Source organism: Mycteria americana, chromosome 5 (genome assembly GCF_035582795.1).
Source record: "Mycteria americana isolate JAX WOST 10 ecotype Jacksonville Zoo and Gardens chromosome 5, USCA_MyAme_1.0, whole genome shotgun sequence".
Taxonomy (NCBI): domain Eukaryota; kingdom Metazoa; phylum Chordata; class Aves; order Ciconiiformes; family Ciconiidae; genus Mycteria; species Mycteria americana.
In genome coordinates, this window is record NC_134369.1 from 30,053,907 (window position 1) to 30,080,643 (window position 26,737).

Here is a 26,737-nt window from a genome sequence, read left to right on the forward strand (position 1 = left end):
GAATCAGTTAATCTGATCAAGACTTTGGAAAGAAATGTCTGTAAACTGTACGTCTGTCTCAACTTTATTATAGAAACTGTTTGTGGTATGGTGTTCGTAGTTCAAACAACTCCCTAGTCACCTTGAAAATATCTTGTCGTGATATAACCAGAAAGTTAAATTATATACATAATATAGCATTGCAAGCTCACAACTGTCTAAACTGCCTAGATGTGAAGTTAACTGTAACATTGTTCATATATGGTAATGGGAAATATTTGAAGGGTATAGGGATGACTGACAACTTTTAGATGCTATCTGTGTGAAGTAGTCTGAACCTTTAGTTTACTAGTCATCCCATAAATCACCTGGAGTATATCTGTCATCAGCATTGTGGTTGACACTTCTCTATGGTGAATGTTCAAGTTGTGCAAGCAACACAATCTGAGAGGGCTCTCTTCCCAGCAGCTTTAAACTTGAATGTACATGTGTCATTTTCTTCCTTTAGAATGCCTGGAAGAGCTTGGATGTCTGGTTGAATCATATGGCATGAATGTATGCCAGCCAACTCCAGGGAAAGCCTTAAAAGAAATGGCAACTCATATTGGCGATAGGGACAACACTGTGCGCAATGCTGCACTCAACACCATTGTGACTGTCTATAATGTTCATGGCGACCAGGTGTTCAAGCTGATTGGAAATGTGAGTGTAACTGGAAATGAGATTTATTTAAAAAAAATTTTTTTTTTTTCCCAAATCCTTACACTTTTGTAGGGGTTAATACTGTTTTGCTTGTGATTGGTCATGGTACATCTTGCTGTTGGTGTCAAGAGCATTTTGTAATGTTGAAAATAACTTGCTGCACCATAGATCCTCTAAAAGTGAGTTGGTTAATTGCTGATTGTGGGATATATAACCTGGGTGTTCATGAATGAAAAAGTAAATTGGAAGAAATGAGCAACGCTGACTTTCATGGGAATTAAATTGTTTAAAAAGAGTAACTTGCTATATAGTCAACTGTATAGGTAACACTTGTGATTTAGAATGATATTTGGATAACTTATTTGGCCAACAAAGGCTAGTTGTTGGGGTTCCATCGAGTACTCTCAACGGGTTTTTTATGCCCATCTCCACCAACTGCTTTGCACTGTGGTGCCTACAATTACTGTGTGTAACAGATTAAGTATACTGAATTCTAACCTGAATCAAGAGCTGTTAAACCATTTTTTTCCTGTTCTGTTCTCTGAATTTGTGGTCTTGGTAATGTTTCTAGCAGCACTTAAACTGATTGGAATATGATAGATATGTTAATGCCTGTACAAATTTTTTGTGTTGTGTTATATGCCGTAGTGCATACAAGGTATTGGATGGATATTTTATGGAGTATGATAAGCCCAGGGAAGCAAGGCTGCTTTTTTTTTTTTCCCCCCCACTTTCCTGAAATTGTGAAATTTAATGTGACTTATTTTATCTGCTAACAGTCTCCCTGAGAATTAAGGTTGCATTTTCATTAACATTTTAGATTCCCATCTTATTTTAACTATTGTTCAGAGTGCCATCTGCCTCCTCCTCAGTGTTGCATAGTCCATATGCTTTTGGATTTTCAAGGTTAAGAAAAGAACTGTAGCACCTGAACCATTCAGCCCCTTCTAACCATGGCTTTCTGAGCTTCAGTATGGTCCATCTAGTTGTAAAATGTATGGCTTTTCAGGAAGGTTTCCAAATCATAGGGATGCTGGAGAGTACTTCCCACAAAATTGTCATGGCTACTTATGTTCAAATGTAGCTATTGGTAACCTTCGGTCCTGTAGATAAGCAGATAAATATGATTCTTTTCACTGCATGAGTTGGAGCATTCAGTTGGCTTACCTTGTGTTCAGATTGAATTACGAATGCATTGAACAGGTCAACTGTTAGAAGGACTCCGGCTTCTGTGGTGGGGTCCATAGCGTTAAAGCATTGCCTGGGCTCCTAATAGGGGATATAGGAAGGTGGGTGGGGATTTCTTGTTTGGTTGTTTTTTTGCAGCAACGCAAGCAACAATTAGAAATGCATGATAGTACCATAGTTTGAATTCAAGATTACTTGTTCCTTGGAAATTATGTGGGCTATAAATAGCTGTATTCCGTATTACAGCTTGTCAGTATGGGTTAATTAGCTTCTGGAGTAGTATCTGACAGTCCAGAGTGGCCCTATTATAGATTGCTGCTAGATGGTAGTATTGACAGTTCCTACCCTTGGTATTCGAGAACTTCAGTCTGCAGTAATAAGTAGTATACCTCCTATAGGTGACCAAGACTTCTAAAATCCATACAACTCAAATTGAGTGAAAGCGTTGTGTGTTACAGCTTTCCGAGAAAGACATGAGCATGCTGGAGGAAAGAATAAAACGGTCGGCCAAGAGACCATCTGCTGCACCAGTGAGACAGGCAGAGGAGAAACCTCAGCGTACTCAAAACATCAGTGCTAATGCTAGCATGCTGCGGAAGGGACCAGCTGAAGACATGTCCTCCAAACTCAAGTATGTGATGATACATTATGGTCTGTAGCCTGCATAGTGTATGTGCTAATATCATGTCTGGCGATGTTATTTTAGTTCTTGTATCATCATCTTTGCATGTTGTGAAAATTGGCCAAATAATATAAAACAAAATGTCTGAAACTTTTTTTTGTCTTGTCTGTCTTGAAATCTTTCTAAATGGTCTTGTGCCTTTTTTCACTGCTTCTCCATGGACAGAATTATGTATCGCACTTATAGGATGTAAGTACTGCCCACTAACTCCTTGGTAGCAAGGCTCCTGTATCTTTCAATTTCTATCCTAGTCATCCCTTCCTTGAGGGTGACAGGCTTACCATGGCCAGTTCTAGGTTATTTACAGGTCTCTGACTTAAAGAAAAGAAAGAAACCAAAAATATGAGTTTCTGCCAAGGTGACTACAGAACAAACTGCAGGCAGATGTGGCACTTCTACATTAAGCAGCTGTTAGAAATATCGGGAGCACTTCCTATGTGTTACAGTAACCTTGGTGTTGACTGAACCCTGTTCTTAACTTGTTAGGGCAGATGGTACAGCACAGAAATGGATGAGCATGTGTGAGCCTGGGGCAACAGTACCAGAAACAAAAAGCTTGGAAACTATTCCTCGCCACCTGCTCATTATCTTGGAATAAAAGTCCCTGTTGAGAACTATGTATCAGAACATTTCCTTGAAAGATCTAATATGCAGCACAAGATATGTGGGACACTGGGAGTCCTAGGTTCAGATGAGCTTGCAAGGTTGCTATGTACACATGCATCCTATCCATCACTTAAAAAAAAAAAAAAAAGGCCACTCTAACTTTAACGCTATATTCCATTAATACTACTTTAAACTGTGCAAGGTATCAAAATGAACTAGTGACTACCTATCACAGATGCAGGGGGTCTCATGGTGGGTTATAAGAGAAACTAGGAAGGCAAGTAACTAGCAGCTGCTTTTCTGGCCTATAAAAGCTTGTTTTACTAATGGCTAGGGGAAAGGCAAAGAGGGTTATTAGGGGGCTTGAATAAAATCAGAACTTAAAAATCTGTGCTGTTCTATGATGAGAGCTTTAGGGCTACCAGTGGATGCTAGTGCTAGTACTCTTGCCTCTTGTGTATGTATAATAAACACCTCTCTCCTGGTTTCTATAGCCAAAATCGCAACATGGGCAGTCACTCTGAGACAACGCATACAGTTCCACGGGAATTTCAGCTGGATCTTGACGAAATTGAAAATGACAATGGTACTGTCAGATGTGAGATGCCAGCACTTGTACAGCACAAACTAGATGACATCTTTGAGCCAGTTTTGATTCCTGAGCCCAAGTGAGTCTAGTTTTAACTCCTAAGTGAAACCAGTAGGGCTACTTAAAAACTATTTTGAGAAGCTGAATTGACCATGCTAGTTTCTACATTCAGACTTGTTTACACAAGAAGGTAGTGTCAGCTGATTTGGAGAGGTGTCAAAGTGATGGTCTGTTGTACTGTTCTGGAATCTGGAGAGCAGTTATTTCTAATGAATAACCTGAGTTCTGCTTATGTGTTTTTATAGTAAAAGGATCTTGTTTGTAAATGCATCGTCAGTGTCTTTACATGTAGTGCAATAGACGTGTTAAAAGGAATGATTACTTCCTTGAGTTTCCTCTATGAATAATGAAATCCTTTTCCCTTGTCTCTAAACCATAACTGAAATATAGCAGTTCAGTGTAAATTACAGCTATCTCTCCAAAGAGTAATGAATCCTATTTTCTTCAACTCTTTAGAATCCGTGCTGTGTCTCCACACTTTGATGACATGCACAGTAACACAGCTTCTACTATCAACTTTGTCATTTCCCAAGTAGCCAGTGGTGATATAAATACAAGCATCCAAGCTCTGGCACAAGTAAGTGAATTAAGGTAGTAACTAATCACACTGTACTAAACTATTTGTCTGCGAGGGTGATGAGTTGCACTACGGTGGAGCAATCATGTCGGGTGACATGGACTCTGCTCAGAATCTCCCTGATGACAAAACTAAGTGCACAGGGGCCATCTGACTCGCTTTGGCAATACAAATTCCACTTGGATGATGTAGAATAGAGAAACTTGGATGTTAACACAGAAGCACTAAGGGGAAAAAAAAAAAGCATGTATCTTTGTTTTTGTCAAGTATCTGTGCTATAAGTTTGAAAAAGCCGGTTAAGCCAGTGAGACTTAACTTTTAAATGTAAACTGTTTTACAGATCCTCAGCAAAAGAATTTTCTTGCCTCATAGCTTTTATGTGTTTCTAGGGTGGCTTTAACTACTTAGAAATACTTTATCCAGAAGACTTCATAAAGCTGTTAATTCCAGAATCCATAATGCAGCATTTCATGTTTTTGTTAGTGTACAGGATAGGATTGCAGTTCTCTAAAAGATCAGTAATTGGTTGTATTGGGATTTAGCAATAGAAGTCTGTGGCTGCTGATTTCAGATGAAGGCTTAGAACAGAAGTGTCTTGGCAAATGGATTGGTCAGGGCAAGACCTTTCCTATAGAAAAGTTTTTACATTATAGTTGTTTTGCACTGTTTGCATTGTTGACTTTACTTGGGTGTTTTGTTTTTTAAATCTTAGATTGATGAGGTTCTCAGACAGGAAGACAAAGCAGAAGCTATGTCTGGCCACATTGACCAATTCCTAATAGCTACATTTATGCAGCTTCGGCTAATCTACAATACGCACATGGCAGATGAGAAGCTAGACAAAGATGAGATAGTCAAACTTTACAGCTGTATTATTGGGAGCATGATCTCGGTAAGGCTTTGACCTAAAAGCAAATAATTTCTGTGCAGAAGTTGCAGGAGAATGGAATGTCTGTCCTGTACCTAGGTTAGCTTACTACTGAGTCTTATTTATGAAGGTTTGTTGCTAATTGTCTCCTCACCAATGCACCTTTTGGGAGGGAGTGGGGAATGAGAAACTGGGGAAGGGAAGAAGGTCTGTTTTGTTGCTTCTACAGAATACAGCCACTCTAACACTTTTATTAAGCTCTGTTTTAATATTCCTTACCTTTTGAGTGCTTAGTTGGTGGCCTAAGTATTTTCAGAAGTCACTCAGTAGAAATGACTTTCTTCCTAGTTGCATTTTTATTGTTTAATGTTGGGGGGGGACAAGGGGATGCCAAATGGTTTGACAGTGTAGTCTAGAGAAATCCCTATATTAAAGCATTGCGTGTGGGGAAAACTTCTAATATTGGCTTCAATTTGTAGCTATTTCAGATAGAGAGTCTGGCTCGAGAGGCCTCCACTGGTGTGCTGAAGGACCTAATGCATGGTCTTATTACATTAATGCTGGATTCTCGGGTTGAGGACCTTGAGGAGGGTGAGCAGGTCATCCGATCAGTCAACCTCTTAGTAGTGAAAGTTCTGGAAAAGTCTGACCAGACCAACATCTTGAGGTATATAATGAAAATTGCACAATTACTGCTTCTCTTCACCTGTTCTTGTGTGTTCCTTGAATGGCTGAGTTTGTTAGTCATTCTGTAAGCACAGTATGATGTCTGTAGAATCATTCAGCTGGCTAATAAAAGAATTATCACTGATCACCAGTGGTGATCAGAATCTGACTGCACAATCTGCACAGCTGGAGGCAGGCTAAATGAACCAGCTTAGTATGATTCTGTATGCTTTGTAGTTCAGCAGACTGCCTCTTAAACTCTTGTAACATACTAGAAAGAAAGAAAGAGCTGTTACACAACATGATGTAAACTGCTGGACTAACCCCAGTCTCTGGTGTGGTATTCTGTGGGGAGTTGGCATCTTTTTGTGTGTAGCACTTCTCCTGTGTAACTATTATAAATTTATTCCTTCTAGTGCTCTGCTTGTTTTGCTCCAAGACAGTCTGCTAGCAACAGCCAGCTCTCCTAAGTTTTCAGAACTTGTCATGAAGGTGAGCCTGTAGTAGAGGTTTTGAATTTACTTGGCTTATCTGAATCAACTTAGCTGAAAGAACAGATATGTTTAAAAAAAAAAAAATGGTGACCATAACTTGAAATATTTCTTGTAACTCTTATAATCTTATAATTAGATATTACATATAGTGACTTTGTGTATGCCAGGAGGGAGCTTAACACCTGCTAATAGTTTACAGAAGCCTGTGTATACTAATACAAACTCCATACAGAGGTGTGCAGTCACCTGCTGGGCTTATTTGCTTTGGCACAGCACTGTACTAGGGATTCAAACAGTCCCACGCTGGAGCTGGCTTGTATTTTGTCATCTCTAAGGACAGGCAGAGTGAACATGCAAATGTCTGCATTTAAAGCATGGGTGTGACCTTTTTTTATAATACAACACCCTTTTGTAACTGGAATGATTTAAAGACAGTTTAGGCATTCTTAATGAGGTTAAACCTAAGGAATTCGCACTGTGTGGGGGTGTACATAGCATATATGCATTATCTGCTGAAATTTCTTCACGCAAAGCATTCAGTCTCCTGTTATTGGTAGAGAAGTCAGCACTACTTTTATGCATCAGCTCTAAAGAAGGATCTGGATACAGTACAGCTAGTTACAAAGAGAAACTATGTACTAGTGCAAATATAGTTTGAGCAGACAGACACAGTGTGTGTCTGTATGTGGTAGCAGAGTGAAATGGCTCAATGATAGTTTTGTATAATCTCTCCTTATATAATTAAATGCTTCTTCCTTGAGTTGTCTTGTTTTAAGTCAGCCTCTCATTCCAGTGTCTGTGGAGAATGGTGCGTCTTCTTCCGGAAACCATTAATAGCATCAATCTGGATCGGATTCTACTGGATATCCACATTTTCATGAAGGTCTTTCCCAAAGAGAAGCTGAAGCAATGTAAGAGTGAGTTTCCTATAAGGACACTGAAGACTCTGCTTCACACCCTGTGCAAGCTGAAAGGGCCCAAGGTCAGAGCAGTCACTAGTCATGCACTTTTAAATTGGATGTTCATAAGATCTCTAAAGCTTTTCCTTTTTTTTTTTTTTTAATTCCCTTTTTTCTCCTTTTAGATCTTAGATCATTTAACAATGATAGACAACAAAAATGAGTCTGAGCTGGAGGCTCACCTGTGTAGAGTAATGAAACACTCCATGGACCAGACTGGAAGCAAAGCTGATAAGGATACAGAAAAAGGGGCTTCTCGCATAGTAAGTAATGTAAATGTGTTGGCAGGGAGAGGAAATGTAAGGGAATTTATTTAAGAAACAGGCTTAACTTTGTGATTGTGGAATATGAAGTAGTAATTACCTTTCCAACTTGCAACTAGTGTTGGAAATACTCTTCTAATTTCACTTTTGTTAATGGCTGTCTTGAGAACTTGCAGTGTGTTTGTGTTATTACCTGAATATTCTGTGCATATTCCAGGATGGTGTTCTCCAGGACATTCAGGTGTGGAGCACAGGTTGTATGCTGCCTGATACTGCATTCGATCTACTAAAAGTTAACCATACCCAAAACAGGTTTTAAACACTGGCTTCTCAGAAGGAGTCCTACAGCTTGATGTCCTTACTCTCATTCTGTGTAAACAGTGGCTATGTAAAACCCTAATTGCTTCAAGGTTTTCTTCATCTTGGAAGCTCTGTATCCAGCTAGCAGGTCTGAGGGCACTGTGGGTTTGTCTAACTTCCCTTCATTTTTATTCACTTTATTTTAGAAGTCTCCTTTTATTTATTTATTTAGGAGGAAAAGGCTTCGAAGGCCAAAGTTAATGATATTTTGGCAGAAATATTTAAGAAGATTGGCTCCAAGGAGAACACTAAGGAGGTAAGTGCTACCTTCCTGCAAGGAAGAAGGTATGATACATTAGGATGGTGTACACAGCAGTTGTAGTAACGCACAGGAACTCTTCCCTCCCAGGGTCTGGCAGAGCTGTATGAATACAAAAAGAAATATTCTGATGCAGACATTGAGCCCTTCCTGAAAAATTCCTCTCAGTTCTTCCAGAGCTATGTGGAAAGAGGCCTCCGGCTGATAGAAACAGAACGGGAGGGGAAAGGACGCATTGCTGCTTCTACAGGTACATGTTATAGCAAAACTGATTGATTTATGAGAAGCAGAGATATAAGGAGAGCAGTTACATGTCCCCTGGTAGAAACTAGTATTTGCAGATGTTTATGGATTTCCAAAGTGAGTTACGTATTTTCTTGGCATTTGTATCGCTTCATGAGGCACCATTTGCAGGGACTATGCATCCTTTCTTTTGTAAACAAAGATGTTATAACCATTGTCATGCTAAATGTAGAAAACATCTGAAAGGCTTGGTAAACAAGTAGTTCTAATTTGTATCCTGTAGTGTGGGTTGAACATTAGCCTATGCTTCATGTGTCTGGTATAAAGAATTGTTTCTGCAAAGTATACAGCTAGCTTATAACAGCAGCAGCTGTCAGGTTCTCCGTTTACCTTTGTTACTAAAATAGTACAGGAGGATTTTGATAGTGTTGTTTACTGTGGAATCAAAAATTTTATTTAAAATAAACTTGAATTGTTTCTATAGCAGTCTTTGTGATGACCCCTTTCCAGTAAATCAGGTTTTTAATTGGATAAATTACTGTAAAACACTTTGTTAGTGAATCTTTTCATTGTAGATAAGCACAAATGAGTATTTAATGCAATATGATGGAGGGAATGTGACAAATTTATTAGCTGACAGTAAAAACTGATGCACAGTTTGGCAAAACTACCTTTAACTTCCATTTCTTTCATATTTCACAGTGTCCTGTGAGATTTTAGCCTTTTTTCCTACTACTGTTCCTTCTCCTATCCCTGTATTGTAAATTACTTTAGGAAGACAATGTAAGTTTCTTTCAGAACCTCCTAAATGTGTCTGACTAGATAGGGCAGAAAATTCTACCTTTCATCCTAAAAGTCTGTACAACCAAGAAATGTTAGTTAAACAGTGAGATTTCAAAACAGAATTGATGTGCCCCAATTTTGTCTCTTTTTTTTTTTTCCCCCTCCCTAACTATAATAGTTTGATATAATAAAGGATATTGTTCCATCTTGCAACTGTGCTTTATTTAGACTAAAGTATAAATGCTTAACCTTAATTCTCCTTTTATCTATTTTAAATACCCTTGCAGTAAACTAGTGAAAACAAATCCCTGTCCACACTAAGTCTTAGAACTTGCCATTCATTTCAGAATGGAAAGGTTTTTTCATAATGTAAAATCCTTTCCTAGTCTTTTGGTAGGGAAGCTTTAAAAACCTTGCTACATGCCTTCCAGAAATCACTATTTCAGATTGAATTGGAAGAAGCAGCAGCTTTAGGTTACCTGAACGAGAGGTAAAGGGGGGTTAGAATCAGTGGTGAGGTCTGCCCAGAAGTACTACTAAACTTAGAAGATGACAGAAGACTCCAAATATTTCCCATCCTTCCAATTGCTGAGTTCTGTGTTGGACATTATAGTTACTGCTGATCCATGTCAGCATCTTCCTCTCCTCCCACTGTCATCTTCAGCCTCAGCAATACTTCTGGAGCTGCTCTGCTGCCACTTCTTAAATGTCTCAATTTCTTTTCTTGGTTTTCAGTTGTCACTCTTGCAAGGAAATGAAAGGGCTGATATGCCTATACTAGCAAATGCAAATAGGTTGGTAGTTTATAGGTTGGTTTATTGATTCTTCATACATTGCATCTTATTTCAAGGAACTGACCAAGAGGCTTACACTTTTTTGATGTTTTTAATCTTTTTTAATTTTTTTTCCTCCCCCTCATCTTCCAGGAATTTCTCCTCAGATGGAAGGAACGTGTGTTCCTGCTTCTACCCACACTGTATCTTCATCTATAGGAAACACAAATGGGGAAGAAGTGGGGCCTTCAGTTTACTTGGAAAGATTAAAAATCCTCAGGCAGCGTTGTGGCCTTGACAACGCAAAGGTATTGTACTTGACAACACTTGCAAATCCCCAGGGGAGGCACTTCACTTGCACCTTTTTTTTTAAGAATTCAAACGATTGGGTTTTCTGTGCCAAAGGCAGATTCCAATCAGAATTTCTGATCTTTCATTATACTGCATGTCACCATGCCTAGTATAAATGGCTTTAAACTCATTACTTGGCCAAGAAGGCTTATGTTTCGGTCCACTCTGCAGCACTGGTGTACACGCAGGTTGTTTCTACAGCCCTGTAGTTTGGTATCTTCCCTTGCCACACAGTTGAGTCTCAGAAAGGTTCAAATAACTTAACTACTGTTCTCTAAAGGTTAACATATATTGACCTCTGAGTTGAATGATGTGAAAATTCTAGATCTTTCTGCTCAGAAACAACCATAAGAGCTGAATGAAGACTTTGAATAAAGCTTTATATATTTTGGGTGTATGGATATTGAGGCACAGAAATACTGAATGAGCTTAGTATTGGAAACCTGTGGGCCAAAATTTCTAAGAGTTCGGTGATCTATGTGTTAGGAATCTAGTGCCAATTACTGAAGTTTGCACTTAGCCACATGAGAAGAGATGTGCACTCTAGGAATGGTCACCCAGGCACATCACTGTTTTAACCTTTAACACAAACTTGCATATCAGCTCACAGCTCTGAGGAGGGGAAATGTTTCCTAGATGATAGTAACAAGGTAATTAATGCAGATGGAAGTATCAATTGATAAAAGAATGGTGAATTGACACTGTAAGTCTTTGACAGGGTGGATCTTGCCAATCAGTCCAAGTTTCCTCTTCTCATTCCTCCAGAAAACTCATTAGCTGTTGATGCTACACATAGTCATGGACTTTCCTCCTGTGGTGTTAGAATTCAGGCTGTTCAAGACTGCAGCAGGCCATCTCAGTAAAACACTGTTCTGCTGTGAATTTTTGGTCTTTAAAGACTGTAGTTCCTTTGTGTCCCTACTGACATCAAGCTAAACATGAACTACTTAAATGATAGGAATTGAGTATTGTAGTTAGCTTGGCATGGTTCTGACTTTGATGGCAACTGACTTTATCACTCCAGATCACCTGTGTTGTATTGCTCTTTCTCTCTCTTTCCTCTGCTTTTAGCGTTTCTTGTGAAGGTGAAAAGCCATTGATTATGGTTTGTACTTCTTATGGCTTTTGCCACTATCTGTCTTAACACTTCACTTTCCTCCCCCATAGCAAGAAGACAGACCACCTCTGATGTCTCTGCTCTCTAAGCCAGCAGTCCCTACAGTTGCATCCTCTACAGATATGCTTCACAGTAAGCTCTCTCAGCTCCGTGAGTCACGAGAGCAGTACCAACATCTGGACCTGGACTCCAATCAGACTCATTCCTCTGGCATTGGAACTACCCTGGCTTCACCCTCTTCTGCAGCAGCTAATATTGATGACTTGAAAAAAAGATTGGAGAGAATAAAAAGCAGTCGCAAATAGAGATGCAAGAGAGACAGCATCACTGTTGCTTGGGCTGTCTTCAGCTTTAGTTTACTAAACTAGAAGTCTTCATAGTTAAATGGCCTCATTTAGGCCTAATGTATACAAACTGGTTTATGTATAATACAGTGGATTTTGGGGGGTTGAGTCATTGTGGCACAAGTATTTGTACATACTCTGCTTCTCAGTGAGCATCTCTTTGACAATAGAAGGCTGTCTGTGTATTAGTTTTAGTGTACAGACCTGTAAACAACCATCCTCTTGCTCAGACTAGTTTCTCATAACTTTTTTTTATTTGTAAAATTGTCTTTAAGATCTCTTCCTAGTTCTTAACTCTTAGAAGATCTTTAGTGATTTCACTTTTAATTTTGTGAATTCTTCTCCATGTAATCCTTGAACTGTTGATTCTGTATGGACACATGGCATGAAGTAACTAATTTAAGTGTCTTTTGTAAATAAAGTTTGCATTAACTATTCCAGCCTCTCTAGGAACAGCAGTGACTGCTGGTTAGAGAAGTCACTCTCTATTCTGGAATGTTAGTGACTGGGCATCCAGAAACTGAACTAAGCTATTCTTGACATGAACCTTGGGGTTTGGATATATTTTAAGGAAGATGAGTGAATATATACTATCTGTGGGTGCAATCCTGAGACTTTGCACTCTTACTTCTGTGAGCAGTAGTGCATTTTTTATATAGTTGCTTTTTTGTTTTGGAATATGTTTCTGTAACTTGAGAGTAAGTTGAGAATATTTAGTTTGCTGAAATGCTTATTTTAAATTATCTAGTCCTTGTGATGCCTTTATCCAGACTAAGCATAGTCCCATCTGTGTACAAACACTTTCTTTGAGGGAGCCTGCTGCTGTTGATATGGAATAGATTAGCAGTGATGTACAGTCAGTGGACTCATTTATCCTGAACTCATTTGGTTAAGCAGTCTTTCTCATGCAGTTTTCAAGTGCAGGTAGACTTCACAAGCACATTCTTTTTGCTCTTAAACATCTGACATCAGCAAACTCTACTATTTTGTATAACTAAGACACCTGGTAGTGCTAGTCTGTGAAAGCTGTAGCCACTGCTTTTTTTTGTAAGAGTGTCTTCTGATTAGCCTTTTTCAGAAGCAACAAGTATGAAGATTAAGACACATGCTGTGTAGCCTTTCTAGCCCTTTCATCTCTAGGGAGGTGATGTGTTTTCACCTTACTACTGCACTTCCACGTGAGAGCTGGTTGTGAAGCATAAATTGCACATCTGTTCCATAGCTAGAACAGAGTTATTGAAGAGTTGGATGGGCAGGCTTAAAATAGCACACTTCTCTAGATTTTAATCTCTTCCATGTAACTGCTCCTTTTGTTGTTTGCTCTGTGGACCAGCAGTCTCTGCATTAGGGCCGTTACTGAAACTCTTGCCTGATTACAGTAAGAATGTGGCTTTAAATTAGTACCTGTACAACAGATCTATGCCAGAGCTTCTGCAAATGGCTGAAATCTTCCTTTTACAGGACCCCTAGGCTGGGGTTGCAGTTGACATAATACTGCTTGATGCTTATGGTGAGTTTGTACACTGTGATAGCAGGTGACTTGCGAGTGTTCTCCATCCTGTGTTAATTGACATTATACCATTCATTGCTCTACCACCTCGATTTAGTAGTCGTAGTCTCCCCCTAACTTGAAGTGGGCATGCACTTTCTTGTGGAACAGAGATGTATGACAAGTGGAGGTTTGGCCCTTATTGGTAAGTGCTGAGGTTTTGCGCACTTAAACTGGGACTGTTTGGTGAATAGTTTGTCGGCACTAGAGTTACTGCCACTACCTCTCAATTACTAGCTGCTTTTTGAAACTTACTGACATTTAAATTAATCCATATATTCCTTTACCATGTCCAGCAGATGATCTGAAGAGCTATTTGTTAATTAGCTCAGGATGTTAAAACAGCAATGCCTGCAAACCTGCATACGACTATTTTAAATTTGAAGCTGAATTGGAAGTGAAGTACAGGAATAATTGAGTAGCAGAAGATATAGTTGCTTACTATGAATGAGTTTTTGCCCTGTGTCTCTGTAGTGTTTGGTTGGACTCAATATCCTGGGAGTTCTAAACTAAAACTTGTGCATATAAATTAATAAAGCCTAATCTTTAGCCCAGACAATATTTAAATAACATTAAACTGAATTTTAAAAATGATTCCTCTGTATTATTTGTAACAAGTCAGTATTAACAGTGACTTACTCCAGAAACTGTATGGACCTGGTTCCCCTCTTAGATGTGCAATTTCTCACAGATTATTAGATAGCAGTGAAAGGGCGAGGCTAAAAATTTAAGCATTAGAAGGGCTAAACGTTTTCAGTGTCTAATACCTGTGGTTATCAATTATTTTAAACAGTTGTGGAACTTGAGCTCTTGAGGTTTCTTTCTTCAGATGTCTTTGAGAGGTTGTTTTTATGCTTGCTTTGGGCAATCAAATTGGGCTGTCTTCAAGTTGGTTCCCAAATGAGCCATCTTCAAGGAGGTAGCCAGACAGTAATTGATTAATGATTTCATTTATATCCAACTAATTTCAGATAGTTACCTCTACTGTCACTTTTTCAACATAGTCACTCTGCTTCTTAATCCTCTGTATGAAGCACAACAAAATTTTACTGTTGCCTGTTTCTGTGACTTGATGGCACTGTGAATGAGGAGTTTAGGAATATGGTGTCATAGGGAGCAAGGACAGTTTCCAAATCTCATGATTAAGAGAAAATTGGGCTGAACAAATTGGCTAGTCAAGAATGTGTTTACTGCTGGTTCCTTGGTGGTCCATAAATTGCTGCTAAAGAGGAGTTCATGAAAGAATTGAAGCTTCTTTTAGGAGTGATCCCTAAACAGGCTTTTTAAGACAACCAAACAGGCATAGTGCAGGATGCTTCCATTGGAGGCCCTTTGACAATGACTGCATGAATTGCTTCCTTCTAAATCTCACTATGCAGGTGGAAAATACACTTTGAGGACCAGCACCACCTGCCATATAGAAGGTTACTGCCATACAGTAATAAAAGTGCTACTTAATGTATTCAAGCCTGTATTCCTCTGTAGGATGAATTGTATATAGCTGGCATCTGTAACTTCTTAAGATGCTAACCTTGCAAACAGTGGTGCTGGTATTTGCTGTCTGCTATTGTAGCTGAGAATGATGTCTGTCTTATCAAAACAGGTTATAGTTGCTTTACTTTTGACATTGGTATTGGTGTTTTGCGTAATGCTACAGTTACTGTAGGGTGATTATCTCCAGTACGTTCTTGGCTCAATTTCTAGAACAGAAGATGAGTTGATTTGAACAGAGGAAATGGACAGTGCCTGAGGGCACAATTGTGCTTAACTGTGACTGGCTTAAGGCCATCATCTGAGGTCTAAAATATGTTGATGATTATAGCTGATAGAAGGGAGGAGAATTTGTGAAGCACAACAGGTAATTAGCAGTACAACTAGTGCCATTCTGTTGGTGCTCCTGGCTACCGTGATGGCTTAGATTCAAGTGCAGCTAAACTCAGCATGAACAAAAGGAAGAAGATGGGTTTGAGAACTTTTATTTTCAAGGGAGAACACTTTCCTTTGTCGAGTTGCAAGGATATAACTGTTTTACTTCAGGATCTTCTATGCTTAATTTTTTAAGTGGAGCATTGTAGCAAAACTGAGAGCAAGCAAGGTAAATGCTTCCTCTATCGCCCATGTTTTTCGATGGCTTTTCGCATCCACTTTTTCAGGCGGAATACGTGGGTATAAAATCCATATTTGCCGTCTCGGTCACAGCCTTCTCCCCATGAAACTATTCCCACTTGATACCAACGGTTGTCGTCTGGGTTCTAAAGCAAAGAAAAATGGGATTGGCACAAGAAGCAAGAGACTTCAGGATCTAAGCCTTGTATGTGCCCCAGCCTGTTTAGTGATGGATACTGCTTTGGAATTCAGACTGGCATCTACTAGATAACATAGCTGGTTGGAGTAATTTTGTCTCTAATCTTAAACCTCTAAGTGAGAATTGGCCATCACTCATGCATTCTGCAGCTAATCTCTGTATGTGCTGAGAACTCAGTACAGAAATGGGGCTGGATGACTGCAGGATTCATCTCAGTTGCTCAGCCTGGGCATGAGATGGGTTTGCTTCAGCCACTCAACAGTCTCTATCTCTGCTGCTGTTTTTTTACACTATTATGAAAGTTCAGCATAGTACAAACCTAGCTCCATATATTTTATGTGCTTGAACTTGTTGAACATACCTTCATTACAAAAGGTCCCCCACTGTCCCCTTCACAGGCATCTCCTCTCTTTGAGTCTTCAGGACTGTAACCTACAGGCAAGAAGAAAGTTGGACACTTGACTGTAGGGGGAGTGGTTGGTGTTGCCCATCTTTTCCTTGAAGTATTGCTGCATAAATTTTCTGAGAGCCATGAGATTGCTTACTGCTTCTGCCAACTATTGGACTTAAATTTAGAAAACTGCTTTGTTTTTTATATTATATGTAAAACAGCTAACTGTGCTTCTGTCTTTGCAACATTCCTGAATCCACCACATTCTTCCACCCTCTGTGCTCTCATTCCTGTTTTCTTCCATCAGAACTGCTGTTAGTGTCAGCTGCCACTGTGTTCACAGCTGTAGCTTGAGCTACTGAGCCTTTCTCTTGTCTTAGAAACTTCTGTGTGTGTAATATTCCAGGTACCCTGTCCTTTCATTCTGTTTACTATAGAGACACATTGCTGTCCTCATTTTCACCTTCCTGTCATTCTGCAGGCTCTGCTCTTTCTCTCCCCCAACTGACTGTCTTTCTACAGTCTCACTATGAAGAGGAAAGGGATTTCACTTTAATTACTGATGAACTAGATAGTATCTGCATTTTCCTATCACCTGTGTCTCCTCTTTTCTGCTGTATGTCTGCATCTCAGCTATTTTTTTAAGACTGTCTAGAAAAAGAAACCATAAGAACACCATATTATCAGTATACTCATGAAATGGGCTTCTATTCTAACTCAAGGAATCATACACATTATTAGATGCAAGCAGCACAAACTCGGTCAAAAATCATTGGAGACTTGCTTGTAGGAACTGATAAAGTCTGCACAAATGAAGAATACAGCAGAAAGTATTAAACTGGTACATAAATCCAGAGTTTCTTTCATCTTGAATTCTGTGTTTGCAAGGGTATAGTGCCAGAAGAGATTTAGGAAGGTACAACAACGATTATTAGAAGTACACAATGCCTTCTATATTAGGAAAGATTAAATAAGTGCTTCTCAGCGTGGAAGAGAAATGACAGAGCTGTAAAGCATATATAGCATATGACATGGAGAAGAAATATTTTTTCTTAAGTTATGAGTATAGATGTGTACCTCTTCAAATTTATTAGACAGGAAATTTAACAGAACATGAGGAATTACATTTTTCACACATGCCTAACAGTCTGTGGAACCTGTTGCTACAGGAGTTGTGGCTGTAAGTATAAATAGGCTCCAAAAGATTGAGACAAGCTAGTAGAGAAGAAGGGGTGGTTTGGCTACTGAGTAGGATAACTGGTGTGCAGCCTTTAATTTAGGAAGTCACTGAACTGTTCCATGTACTGGTGAAAAGATAATTTTATATGTGCTCAGTTCTCACACAGCTGTTGCTGGTATCTAGCAGCGTGGTGCCATTAGGCTAGTTAGCCTGATGTAGCATGGTGTTACAAACTTTATTCATAGCTTTAAGTTCTCCAGCCTTCATATTTTCTGAGAGCTGAAAAACTTCTTATTGTAGGGAAGTTATTCTTTATGGAGGGCATTTGCAAATTTATCAGAAGTAACCTTGCTGTGTGAGCCCCACCAGGAGCTCAGAGCCCTTGACTTCTGTGGCACGTTGGCCTTGTGGCTCCAGTGCTGCTTACCTGCACAGAACATGTTGTCAGTGACTTTAACTTTGGTGGATGCCTTGCAGACATCTTGGTCTACAATTGGCACATTGAGCTGTTGCAGAACTGTGGGGAGGTTGCTTGGGCTAGTGGCCCACGTTTCTTTCAAGTTTCCCCAACCAGTTACCCGGCCTTTGTAACCTGCCAGCATCAGCCTGTGGAAGGAAGCATGAGTACAATCAAATGTATTGTAACAGCTTTCTCCTGCCTGGCTCTCTTGCTGCAAATAGTCTAAATAAGGCATCTTTTTCTATCTTTTCTGAAGGCCCCAACGTGGCTTTTGTAGCCTGTATTTTTAGGACTGTGGGACAGTCTCCTCACCTCTGCACGACCTCTTTGGTAGGCAGGCAGACAGGATGGATGTAGTCACTGAAGATGATGGGTCTCTTCAAGTGCATGAGTGCAATGTCTCTGTCCATGTTCTCTTTCCAGTTGTACTTGGGATGGATGATGATTTTATCCAACAGAGCAATCTTCTCTTTATTCCTTTCATATCTGAATAGTCAGGAAGAAAGAACTCACTGTACACTAGCAACTGAGAGTCTTCTGGGGTTCGTGATACTCTCAGGTGCTTTGTACCCTCTGAGACAACACTGTCTTCGCACTGGAGCGCCCCGTTAGACTTTCCATGCTTCTGCCCTCCCTTTCACTTTAACCTTTAGGATCAGCAAGAGCAGCAAATGACAGCTCCATCAGATCCCATTATTGAGAGGCATGTGACATTGGCTATGTATGTTTCCCTGGATACTGAATGATAGCCCAACCTCACTGTATCTCATTACTCCAAGAGGAACGCTATTTCACTTCATCCAGGCTCTTACTTTGCCCTTATGTGCTTGCCAATCCGCACTAAGATGTCATTTGTAGTTAAGTTCTTGTCCCAGGGTGGATAATAAAGACAATGAGCAGCAGTCAAGACCCAGCTGTCACTGATGAGGCTGGCACCACACAGCAGTTCTTGAGGACTCTTTTTGTAGAGCATCACCTGCCTGAGAGACAAGGAGGGAGAAAGACTTAGCAGGACTAAAGGCGTGGCTGGCTGAATGCGTCTTGGTGTCATGCAGAAAGAGCAGCATTTGCAGTGAGCAGGGAAGACTGTTGCACTATACTGACAAAGACAACCGCATAGGTGGCTCTCTAGCAAAAGTCTTCCCTGGGCATGTATGTTCTATGTAGTAGGCCATTTACCCTATTTCCTTCACCTGGAGAGGTTTCTCATCCTCTCTGCTCCAGTGAAGCTGGAAAGAGGGAGAGACAAAGATGAAATGCACCAGCACTCTTGCTTTCCCAGATGGTTGTGTTCTTGGCTCAAAAGGAGAGTTTCTTTCCAGCTATTGTAGTACTGCCCTGTCAGTCACTTGGAGGAGCTTTGATTAGAAGCCATAATGCCCGCATGCTGCCTGAGATGGGAGAGCCTTTCTGCTTCCCCCTGCTTGAACTGAAGAGAAGGAAGACAATTCCCCATGAAGGACTATGCAAAGGTAACGCTTACCAGGGGGAACTGCCAACTTCTGCATCGTCCCCATGCACAACTCTGCCTCCTATGTAGGACTCCAGCAGCTCCTTCTCACTTTTGTCCGTTACCTTTTTCTTCTCAAATAAAGGACGAGTGCCACAGTCTGAAAAAATAGGCAATCTGGCTTTGTTACTCTACCTGATTTACAGTGGAGAAATGTTGTCTGCAGTCAGCATGCTAAGCCAGAAGAGCCTAGGAATGAAGTGCTTACTAGCTTTGTGATTGTAACTGCAGATGGACTTTTGAGTGTCCTTCAAGGAATTTAAATATCTCCCCCTGTTTTTGACAGCATTTGGCAAGCTGGTGTTTCTGAGGAATAGTGAGTGCCCTGTGGGAAGAAGCTGCAGCCTTTCTACAAATTGTGATGCTGTATCTAGAGTTTTTGCTCACCTGCTTCACCTGAACCAAAAGTTTTGTCATCAAAGAAGGTTTTGAAGTCTTGAGGAAGGGTAGTACGTCCTGATATTCCCTCCAACTGTTCATTGTCATCCTCTAGCGAGCTGTCTGAGGGAGACAGAAAGACAAACATGGTAAAATGCCTAGCTGCAGTTTCCATAATTATCAGCAATGTAGGTGTTCCTTTCCACACACAGTGGGTCTGATGAAAGAATGTTGTTTTAAAACCACTGCTCTTTTTAATGCTCCTTGTCCACCATTGTGAGTTTTCAGGGCAAAGAGAACACCTGAGAGATGTAACAGCTCTGTACATGTACGGCGGGTTAGTACATGTGATATTTGGACAAACAGGACTCCCACATACATGGTGCGTGTACTTCCTTGTCCATGCCTCCCAGGCCAAGCACTTCACCCTAGTCACACGTACTGCTTTTGTTTGCCCCTGTGTGCCTCACAAGTGTGCCTACCCAAACCAATGCAGGCTTCTCACCGCAGTAGTGCAGATCACAATATTCAAAGTTGGGTTGTTCATCTGTGACACACCAGACACCCTCATCGTCTCCATCAGGATTCCGACAGTAATTCTCCAGCAGCTTCACCTCTGGGTCAATGTGTTTTCCGTGGAGCACCTCTTTGGCTTTCTCAGAGTTCCACGGCAGGCAATTAGCTCCAGACACAGTGACCGAGAGGGTCCCGGTATAAAGCATGCCTTTCTGTTGTTCACAGGGCTCTACTGGGGCTGGTGGTGTGACCCGTGGAGTAAATTCAACTGTCGTCCTTTCTTGACCTGGAAAGACAGAGCTGTGATTTAAGCCATAGCTTTGCACTCAGAAGTACTGTTAGCAAATAGCAGCAGAGCTCCTTTACTAAAGGCCAGAGTTCCATGGGGCACCCCATTATGTCTGGGGGTTCCAACCATGCTCCCATGCCTGTGGTGGCCCGCTACAATATTGCAGTGTCAGAGGTGGTTCTTTCAACAGGAGGTAAGGTGAAGCTGGCACTACTCATCACACTTGTCTTTGCCACTAAGATGCGAGGAACAATATTCTGTTCTTTTCTGGGGTATCTTTGAGAACCAGCTCAAGGGATGGGTAGGTGCCTCAGGCATCATAACGCTGCTGTGTTAGAGCCTCCAATGCCTTTTTCTCAAATGCGTAACTAGACCATATTTGGGGGAGCCTTTTACCATGATATGCTACTAAAATAGCAAATTTAACTTTTGCCAATGTTTCTGTATCTAATGATAAGAGAAAAATCTTCCTGGCAGACTTTCCACGCTTTTTCTTGCAAGTGTCCTAATGGCTGCGAGCTCTAAGCAGCATTTCCTGAGCGAGTGGGCACCAGATAATCTGTTCTGCGGCAGTTGCTTGGCTTCAAGCTGCCTTCTCCTTGTGCACTGGGGGAATCCCCATGTGAAGAGAGACCCTCTGTTTGACTGCTCACCCTGGGGCACGACAGCCACCGAAGCAAGTAGCATTCACCTTAATCGGTGAGGCTGCTTCTGTGTGAGATTGACTCATGTCAACATGATTGCAAAGGAACTGTGCACAAAAACAAAGCTTTTCTAGTCCTGCCATATCCATGCACGTGTAAGTGTAACAGTAAGCTACTGTAGGTCAGAAACTAACTAGTGAACAGAGATAGTACAGATGCCTGATCACCCCAAAGCAGAGTAGTATCTCTTTCCAGTTTGCCATATTGCAGACCAGGGCAATGGTAATGATTTTTAAATCTTCAGAACACCCCTTGGTCAAAATGGTTGCTGGCCTCTCTGACTTTCACTTATAAGAGTTGTTCCCTCTAGTCTCTGCTTTTGGAAGAGAAGGTTCTGCTGTGAGAAGGTTCTCTGCTTTCTACCAGTTCTTCTGAGACAGAGGCCAAGCCCCAGGGGAGGCAGCTCTGTATTGTGGAGAAGAAGTGGGAAGATCTAAGTGTAGGGGGATGGTTCTCCATCCTGTCAAGTGCAATGATGAGAGAAGGGTGTCTTCTCTTTTCTTGAGATTGTGGGTATTAAACTGCACCCCTCCATATGAGTGAACGTTACAGCAGGCAGTCAAGCACAAGCTCTAGTGGTTTTGTCCTAAAGGTGGGAATTCAGACCAAAAAACCCAGTATGACTCATTGCTGTCACAAATTAGAGGCAGCTGAGCCAGGATTTGGGGTGCTCCTGGCTGGCAAAACTGTAGTAGATTCCAGGGGACTGCTGACACTGGATTTAATTTCTATCGAGATTAGTGTAGTCTAGAGAAAACAGCACATTAGAGGAATTAAGCCAAGGTAGATGTATGAGCAGGTCAATGACTTTTCCTCCTCAGCTCCTTTACCTTTTAAGACGCAGCTCCTCTACTCTGACTGACCTCTGGTCACGTAGGAACCCTCCCTCCTAACCCTCTCCCCTTCCTTGATGCATTTAGTATCCGTCTCAGTGCAGTGTTCCCTGCCAGTGAAGGCCTCGCTGGAGTGTAGGGCTGAGGCATACCACACACTGGGATGGGACACTCCTCCCGTTCCACCGTTGGGTCTCGGGTGTAGCACCATGGGCCTTCTGAGTTGTTGTCTGGGTTCCTGCAGTAGTTCTCAATGAGGTTTGGATAAATGGTGGCATTAAATCTATGAGAAAAAGCTGGTTAGGCTAGGAAAGAAGGACACCCTGGAGAACCCTTTAGGGGTGTGTGGGAGATGAACTTACTTAGGTATATGTGGATATTTGCTTGTCCACACTTGACATTCAATCCCTGATTTGGTGTGGCTAATTGTCCCCTGATAGTTCTGGCCCAGACCAAGAGAGCAGCTACCTGTCAAAATCCCAACATGGTGTAAGCCAGGGCCAGGGGAAATGGGCGTTGCATTTTTCAAGGTCAGAGGTACCATCCCACAAATCCCTTTAACTTTTGCTGCATGTATGAGCCTTGCACAAGAACAGGCATTCTCTTCATGGGGTGGGAAGAGCAGACAGCTTAAGCTCTCTGCCTCATCAGAGGGAGCTCGCCCTGAGGCTCTGTGCTTTGCTTTGGCTGTAGGCGCAGGTCAGAGCCCTCTGAGAGGCTGGGCTTGGGGACGCCGGACTGCGTCACAAGGAGAAGGATATCTACCCCATGCTGTTTCAATGGGGGAGTTAGGCTGTTTGTGAAATGGTTAGTGTGGAAATAAAAGAGGAAGAAAGGAATTTCAAACTCCCCTCCTGATATTTTTCCTTCTAATCAGGTGGCTTCACCAACTTTAGATTCTTTTTTTTCCTTACAAACTCTGCAGGAAGAAAGTTCCTGGCACTCACTGTATCTGGGAGATTGAGGTCAACCTGAATTTCTTACCTTCTAGACAAGCATCCAGAGCTGTCCTGGACTTTCTCAGGTCCTGACATACTAGCAAAATAAGAAGAAAGAAACATATTATATGAAACTAATCCAAATAAGCATCATAGTTTGAACCAGTTCATCATCTAGGGACAAAACACAAGTGCTTTGTCCCGGAAAGTGAACTCTTGCAAGAGGGTAGGGAGCCATCTCTCCAGGATGGGACGGTGCATCCTAAGGGATAGCAGAGCACCTGCAGGACTTGAAGCAACTTACCTTGGTATTTTGACCAAAATGCCTCCTGTTTAAAAAAAAAAAAAAAAATTATATATTTAAGGGCAGGGACACGGAACATCAGACCTTGCTTAGCTGCTGCAATTCAAACCAGTAGGAGAATGCCCCGTCACAACAAATGGAACAGACTAACCTAGCTCTGTTGATATCAATTACTATGGAGTCTAACAAAGCAAAAAATCTGATCTAAAACCACATTCCCACTCATCAGACTCAGGAATGAAGAGAGTACTCTTGCTTCTAAAAAGTCCGAAGATGCTTACAACCTTCATCAACCTGCAGAGGAAGTGTGCCACAGTGCTGAAGTCCAAGGAGCTGAACCTAGAACTTCTAAGGCCACAGATCACATGTAGGTATTGCTCAGCGATTTGGATCTACACCTCTGCTGTGCAGCCTGGGGGTGATGGCTTCAGAAATACTCCATAGAGGTTGTATCTTGCTGGCTTAGACTCCTAACTGTTCATCTCTTTACTGTTGTATTCTTGGGTGTGGAATTCAGCATGGATACTGGCCTTCAGGATAGGAGCAAATCCCAAAAGGATGCAGAACAAATTTAGCAGAGTGAGTGAGTCTGGAAGCTAGAAAAAGGGACGGGCTGTGTCAAAGCTTCAGCTCAAAGGAGCTTGAGGCACCTGCACTCAGTGTTTGGTTGCTAAGCCAGCTCTTCTGTGAGCGTCTGGGGCTGCAGCAGTTTGAATGTGTGCGGCCCCATGCTGAACTAGTGGAAGATGCAATTCAGGATTGGTGGTTGAGGGAACACTCTCTCTTTTTCACTTCATGCTTAAAATAGAGAGGGAGGGCAAAGAACCTGAGCTTTGAGCTGCATTCCCTGGAGTGGCTCCGGGAGGGAAGCTCCCTAAGGAAGCTCTCCTTGGGGCACGCGCGCATCAGCCTCATCTTTGTATCACAGAAATGAGTCTTACGACCCCAGCCCCTCACTGTGTGCACAATCTGCTAGCCTCTCACTACAGGTTTCTTGGGACCACCCATGTCTCCTGCACGTACCGTCTGAACGGTGGATTCAAGGGCTTCAAAAGCCTCCTCATAACTGCACGTCTCCTCCAGGCACTCTCGCTCCAGGTTTCCCTTAAGCATCTCTTCGAGAAATCCCTTGTTGGCACGTCGTGGGCGCTTGAGCAGTGACAGTGCCTGCCCCTTTTCCAGGAAAACTGCAGGGTCAGAACACTGCCAGTCAAAGGGGTGCTCACAGCGGGAGGGGCCCTTTGTCTCCCCTTGCAGTTTCCAAAGATCAGACAGAGCTGACATGATGATCCCACAGCCCAACCTCCCCCAGTGCAGAGAGGAGAAGCCCTGTCAGGTCCCAACCTGATGATCAGAGCAGGCTCTCTGTAACTCATCCGTCAGGGCTGGCATCACTTAGGCAATGGCAGTGACAGGAATCCTCTGCTATCCTCGGCAAAGCTGCTCTGCACGTTTGCAGTTAGGTAGAGGTTTGTTTGCTTGGAGCCTGCTACTGCTCCCTGCCAGCCACTGTATTTCTGTCTTGTCAACCTCAGACCACTGCGATCAGCGCAGCTTGGTTCCATCTTCATGTTCAGAGACCCTGATTTGAGACCTGCAGACAGGTCTTCCCCCACACAGCAGGGGGTCAGACAGGACCTAACCTCATATTAAGAAAAGATAGGTGAAGTAGAGGCTCTGATAAGAGAAAACGAGCAGTGAGCAGGAAGGCTGCATACTGCGTAGGACCTAAAGTTTAGATAAGGGACAGCTGGGGAGGCAATGGAGAATTGCAGCCACGCAGGCCAACCGAGGAACTCTAGCCCAAAAAGGCCCACAGTTGTGCTACACGAGGTCCTGGGCTGAGCCACATTCCCCTTCCCCACCATCCTCCAGGTGACCCACAAAATCCGCTGAGCTGTTGTCACCAGCCATCCCTGCCAGCTGCTAGATGCTGCTGCATCCTCCTGTGCAGGAAAGCCCTATGCTCACTCCACTCTTGGCACCCTTTCACTCCCAACTTCAAGCTTTTAGAACCTCCTCCTGCCTTACCGGGAAAACCTGCCACCGGCTTTGCCCCTGGAAAGAAAGAACCCCATCTTTCTTCCTTCTGTCACCCACTGGTACTGCCCTTCTCCCGTGCCATTGAGTCTTACCTCCGGCATGGCTCAGTGTGAGGTGCAGAAGGCTGGAAAAGAGCAGGCCCCTCAGTACGCTGGTTTTGTTGTGCGCCATGCTGTACAGCCCTGGCTGCAGGGGAAATGCAAAGGGAGCACAATAAGTGGAGTCACAGCCCCACTGGGTTAATATTGAACCAGAATGAAGAAACAGGACTCCAGAGGTCGTGGTGTGTCAGGGACAGTGGGACTGAGGCTCCTCTTATCCCTCCTCTCTTGGCATCTCTCCCTCCCTTCAGGGCATCTTCATTTTCTTACTTAATTGGTGGAAGCCAAGCAAAATGTCTCTGGATCCCCATAGGACTAAAATTAGCATCCCAGTTCATAAGAGGGAAGATGCCATGAGGAGTGAGAGCACAAGCTTGTCCCAGGGCACAGGGAGAGCTCGGGCTGGCACAGAGAGGTCTCTGCCAGCTCGCAGCCACCCCAGCCAGAGCAGCTCCCGCCTTTTCCCTCAGTGCCACTCTGCTCCCCTGCAGTTCTTGGCACCATCACGGCCTCGCCACCGTGCTGGCTCAGGTCCCTGCCGCTGACTCTTCTTGGAGGCTGTACTCCAGTAGTGTTCCACGCAGCAAGACTTTGAGAGCTCCTTAGCCATTCCCAGACCTTCCCTTTTTAGCTGCAAGTCCCTCCCCGGCTTTTTTCCCCTAGAGTCCAGTTGTCTTTTCTCCCTGCGGTTATCGGCAAGCTCAGCCCCAGCTATTTTGGCACCAGAACACTCAGTTTAAGTCCCCCCCTTCTCCCTCGCCCATGCCAAGGAGCAGAAGGGGTGCCTGCGACAGCCCATGTGGAAGTTCAATTTTCCTCCCAGTTAGGCCAGCAATGCCATTGGCAGTGCATACTTCCCACTGTGTCACAATTCCCAGCGGAGCGGAGGAGGATGAAGCAGCATGAAGTCTGGGCTCCCCCTTTTATTCCCACCCCAGTGGAGCATCCAAAAGTACATCCAAAAGGAAACAGAAGCTCTGACGAGCAAGGAGCTAGCACGGCCAAAACCAGCCAGGAAAACAAGAGCTTCCAGGAACAGGGAGGCAGGAATAGTCTGGATGTCATGACATCAGCTAGTAAGTCAAAAACTGGGCTACCAGATGTAGGAAAGCTCTGATGATTCCTACAGCAAGCAGAAAACTGGCACGTGAGAAACAGCAGAAAGCAGGGCAGGGTGGGGGTAGTCTCAGGACCTGCCACATGGCACGAAAGTGCTTTCGGCCAGCAGGGAGCATGTTTTGTGCTGTGCCTCTGTGCAGCAAATACATCTGTAATGTTTATCTCCATAGAAGGAGTGCAAATATTAGCATTAGGGTGGCTGAGGAATGACTCTGTGGACACTGGTACAAAGAGCAGTTGCAGAAGCTCCCTCC

General features: G+C 42.5%; 2 protein-coding genes and 1 non-coding gene across 7 annotated transcripts in view; 2 read left to right on the forward strand and 1 right to left on the reverse strand.

Moving 5' to 3' along the window:
- CKAP5 (cytoskeleton associated protein 5) overlaps nt 1–14,006 on the forward strand; it is a 55,633-nt gene extending 41,627 nt beyond the window's left edge. For all 5 annotated transcript variants that reach the window (XM_075502657.1, XM_075502662.1, XM_075502659.1 and 2 more), the window contains 13 exons: nt 488–681; nt 2,328–2,500; nt 3,652–3,825; nt 4,263–4,383; nt 5,096–5,275; nt 5,731–5,918; nt 6,334–6,409; nt 7,205–7,393; nt 7,496–7,633; nt 8,166–8,249; nt 8,343–8,502; nt 10,205–10,359; nt 11,570–14,006. In XM_075502657.1, coding sequence (XP_075358772.1) covers nt 488–681; nt 2,328–2,500; nt 3,652–3,825; nt 4,263–4,383; nt 5,096–5,275; nt 5,731–5,918; nt 6,334–6,409; nt 7,205–7,393; nt 7,496–7,633; nt 8,166–8,249; nt 8,343–8,502; nt 10,205–10,359; nt 11,570–11,824 — 2,087 coding nt within the window. In that variant the 3' untranslated portion in view covers nt 11,825–14,006. The remainder of the gene's footprint in view (nt 1–487; nt 682–2,327; nt 2,501–3,651; nt 3,826–4,262; nt 4,384–5,095; nt 5,276–5,730; nt 5,919–6,333; nt 6,410–7,204; nt 7,394–7,495; nt 7,634–8,165; nt 8,250–8,342; nt 8,503–10,204; nt 10,360–11,569) is intronic.
- On the forward strand, nt 4,433–4,543 carry LOC142410840 (small nucleolar RNA SNORD67). Its single transcript, XR_012776045.1, has one exon. It is a non-coding gene; the product is annotated as a small nucleolar RNA SNORD67 (small nucleolar RNA).
- A 1,514-nt stretch (nt 14,007–15,520) lies between the features above and the next one.
- On the reverse strand, nt 15,521–25,434 carry F2 (coagulation factor II, thrombin). Its single transcript, XM_075502663.1, has 14 exons — nt 25,356–25,434; nt 24,244–24,407; nt 23,221–23,245; nt 22,963–23,013; nt 22,341–22,446; nt 22,131–22,261; nt 20,142–20,438; nt 19,646–19,759; nt 19,232–19,358; nt 18,561–18,728; nt 18,061–18,234; nt 17,716–17,894; nt 16,079–16,149; nt 15,521–15,664 (listed from the first exon to the last, which is right to left on the reverse strand). Exons 1-14 carry the CDS (start codon nt 25,432–25,434, stop codon nt 15,521–15,523), a joined length of 1,830 nt encoding a protein of 609 aa, XP_075358778.1.
- Nucleotides 25,435–26,737: the final 1,303 nt, after the last annotated feature.

What these genes read in the sequence shown, in the direction of transcription:
- F2 (XM_075502663.1), bottom strand. Translation starts at nt 25,434, where the DNA reads ATGGCGCACAACAAAACCAGCGTACTGAGGGGCCTGCTCTTTTCCAGC. An exon ending in TCTGGATGCTTGTCTAGAAG is followed by an intron (nt 22,447 to 22,962) that starts GTAAGAAATTCA and finishes GGATTTTGACAG; the next exon opens with GTAGCTGCTCTCTTGGTCTG. An exon ending in GGCAAGCACATAAGGGCAAA is followed by an intron (nt 18,235 to 18,560) that starts GTAAGAGCCTGG and finishes CTGACTATTCAG; the next exon opens with ATATGAAAGGAATAAAGAGA.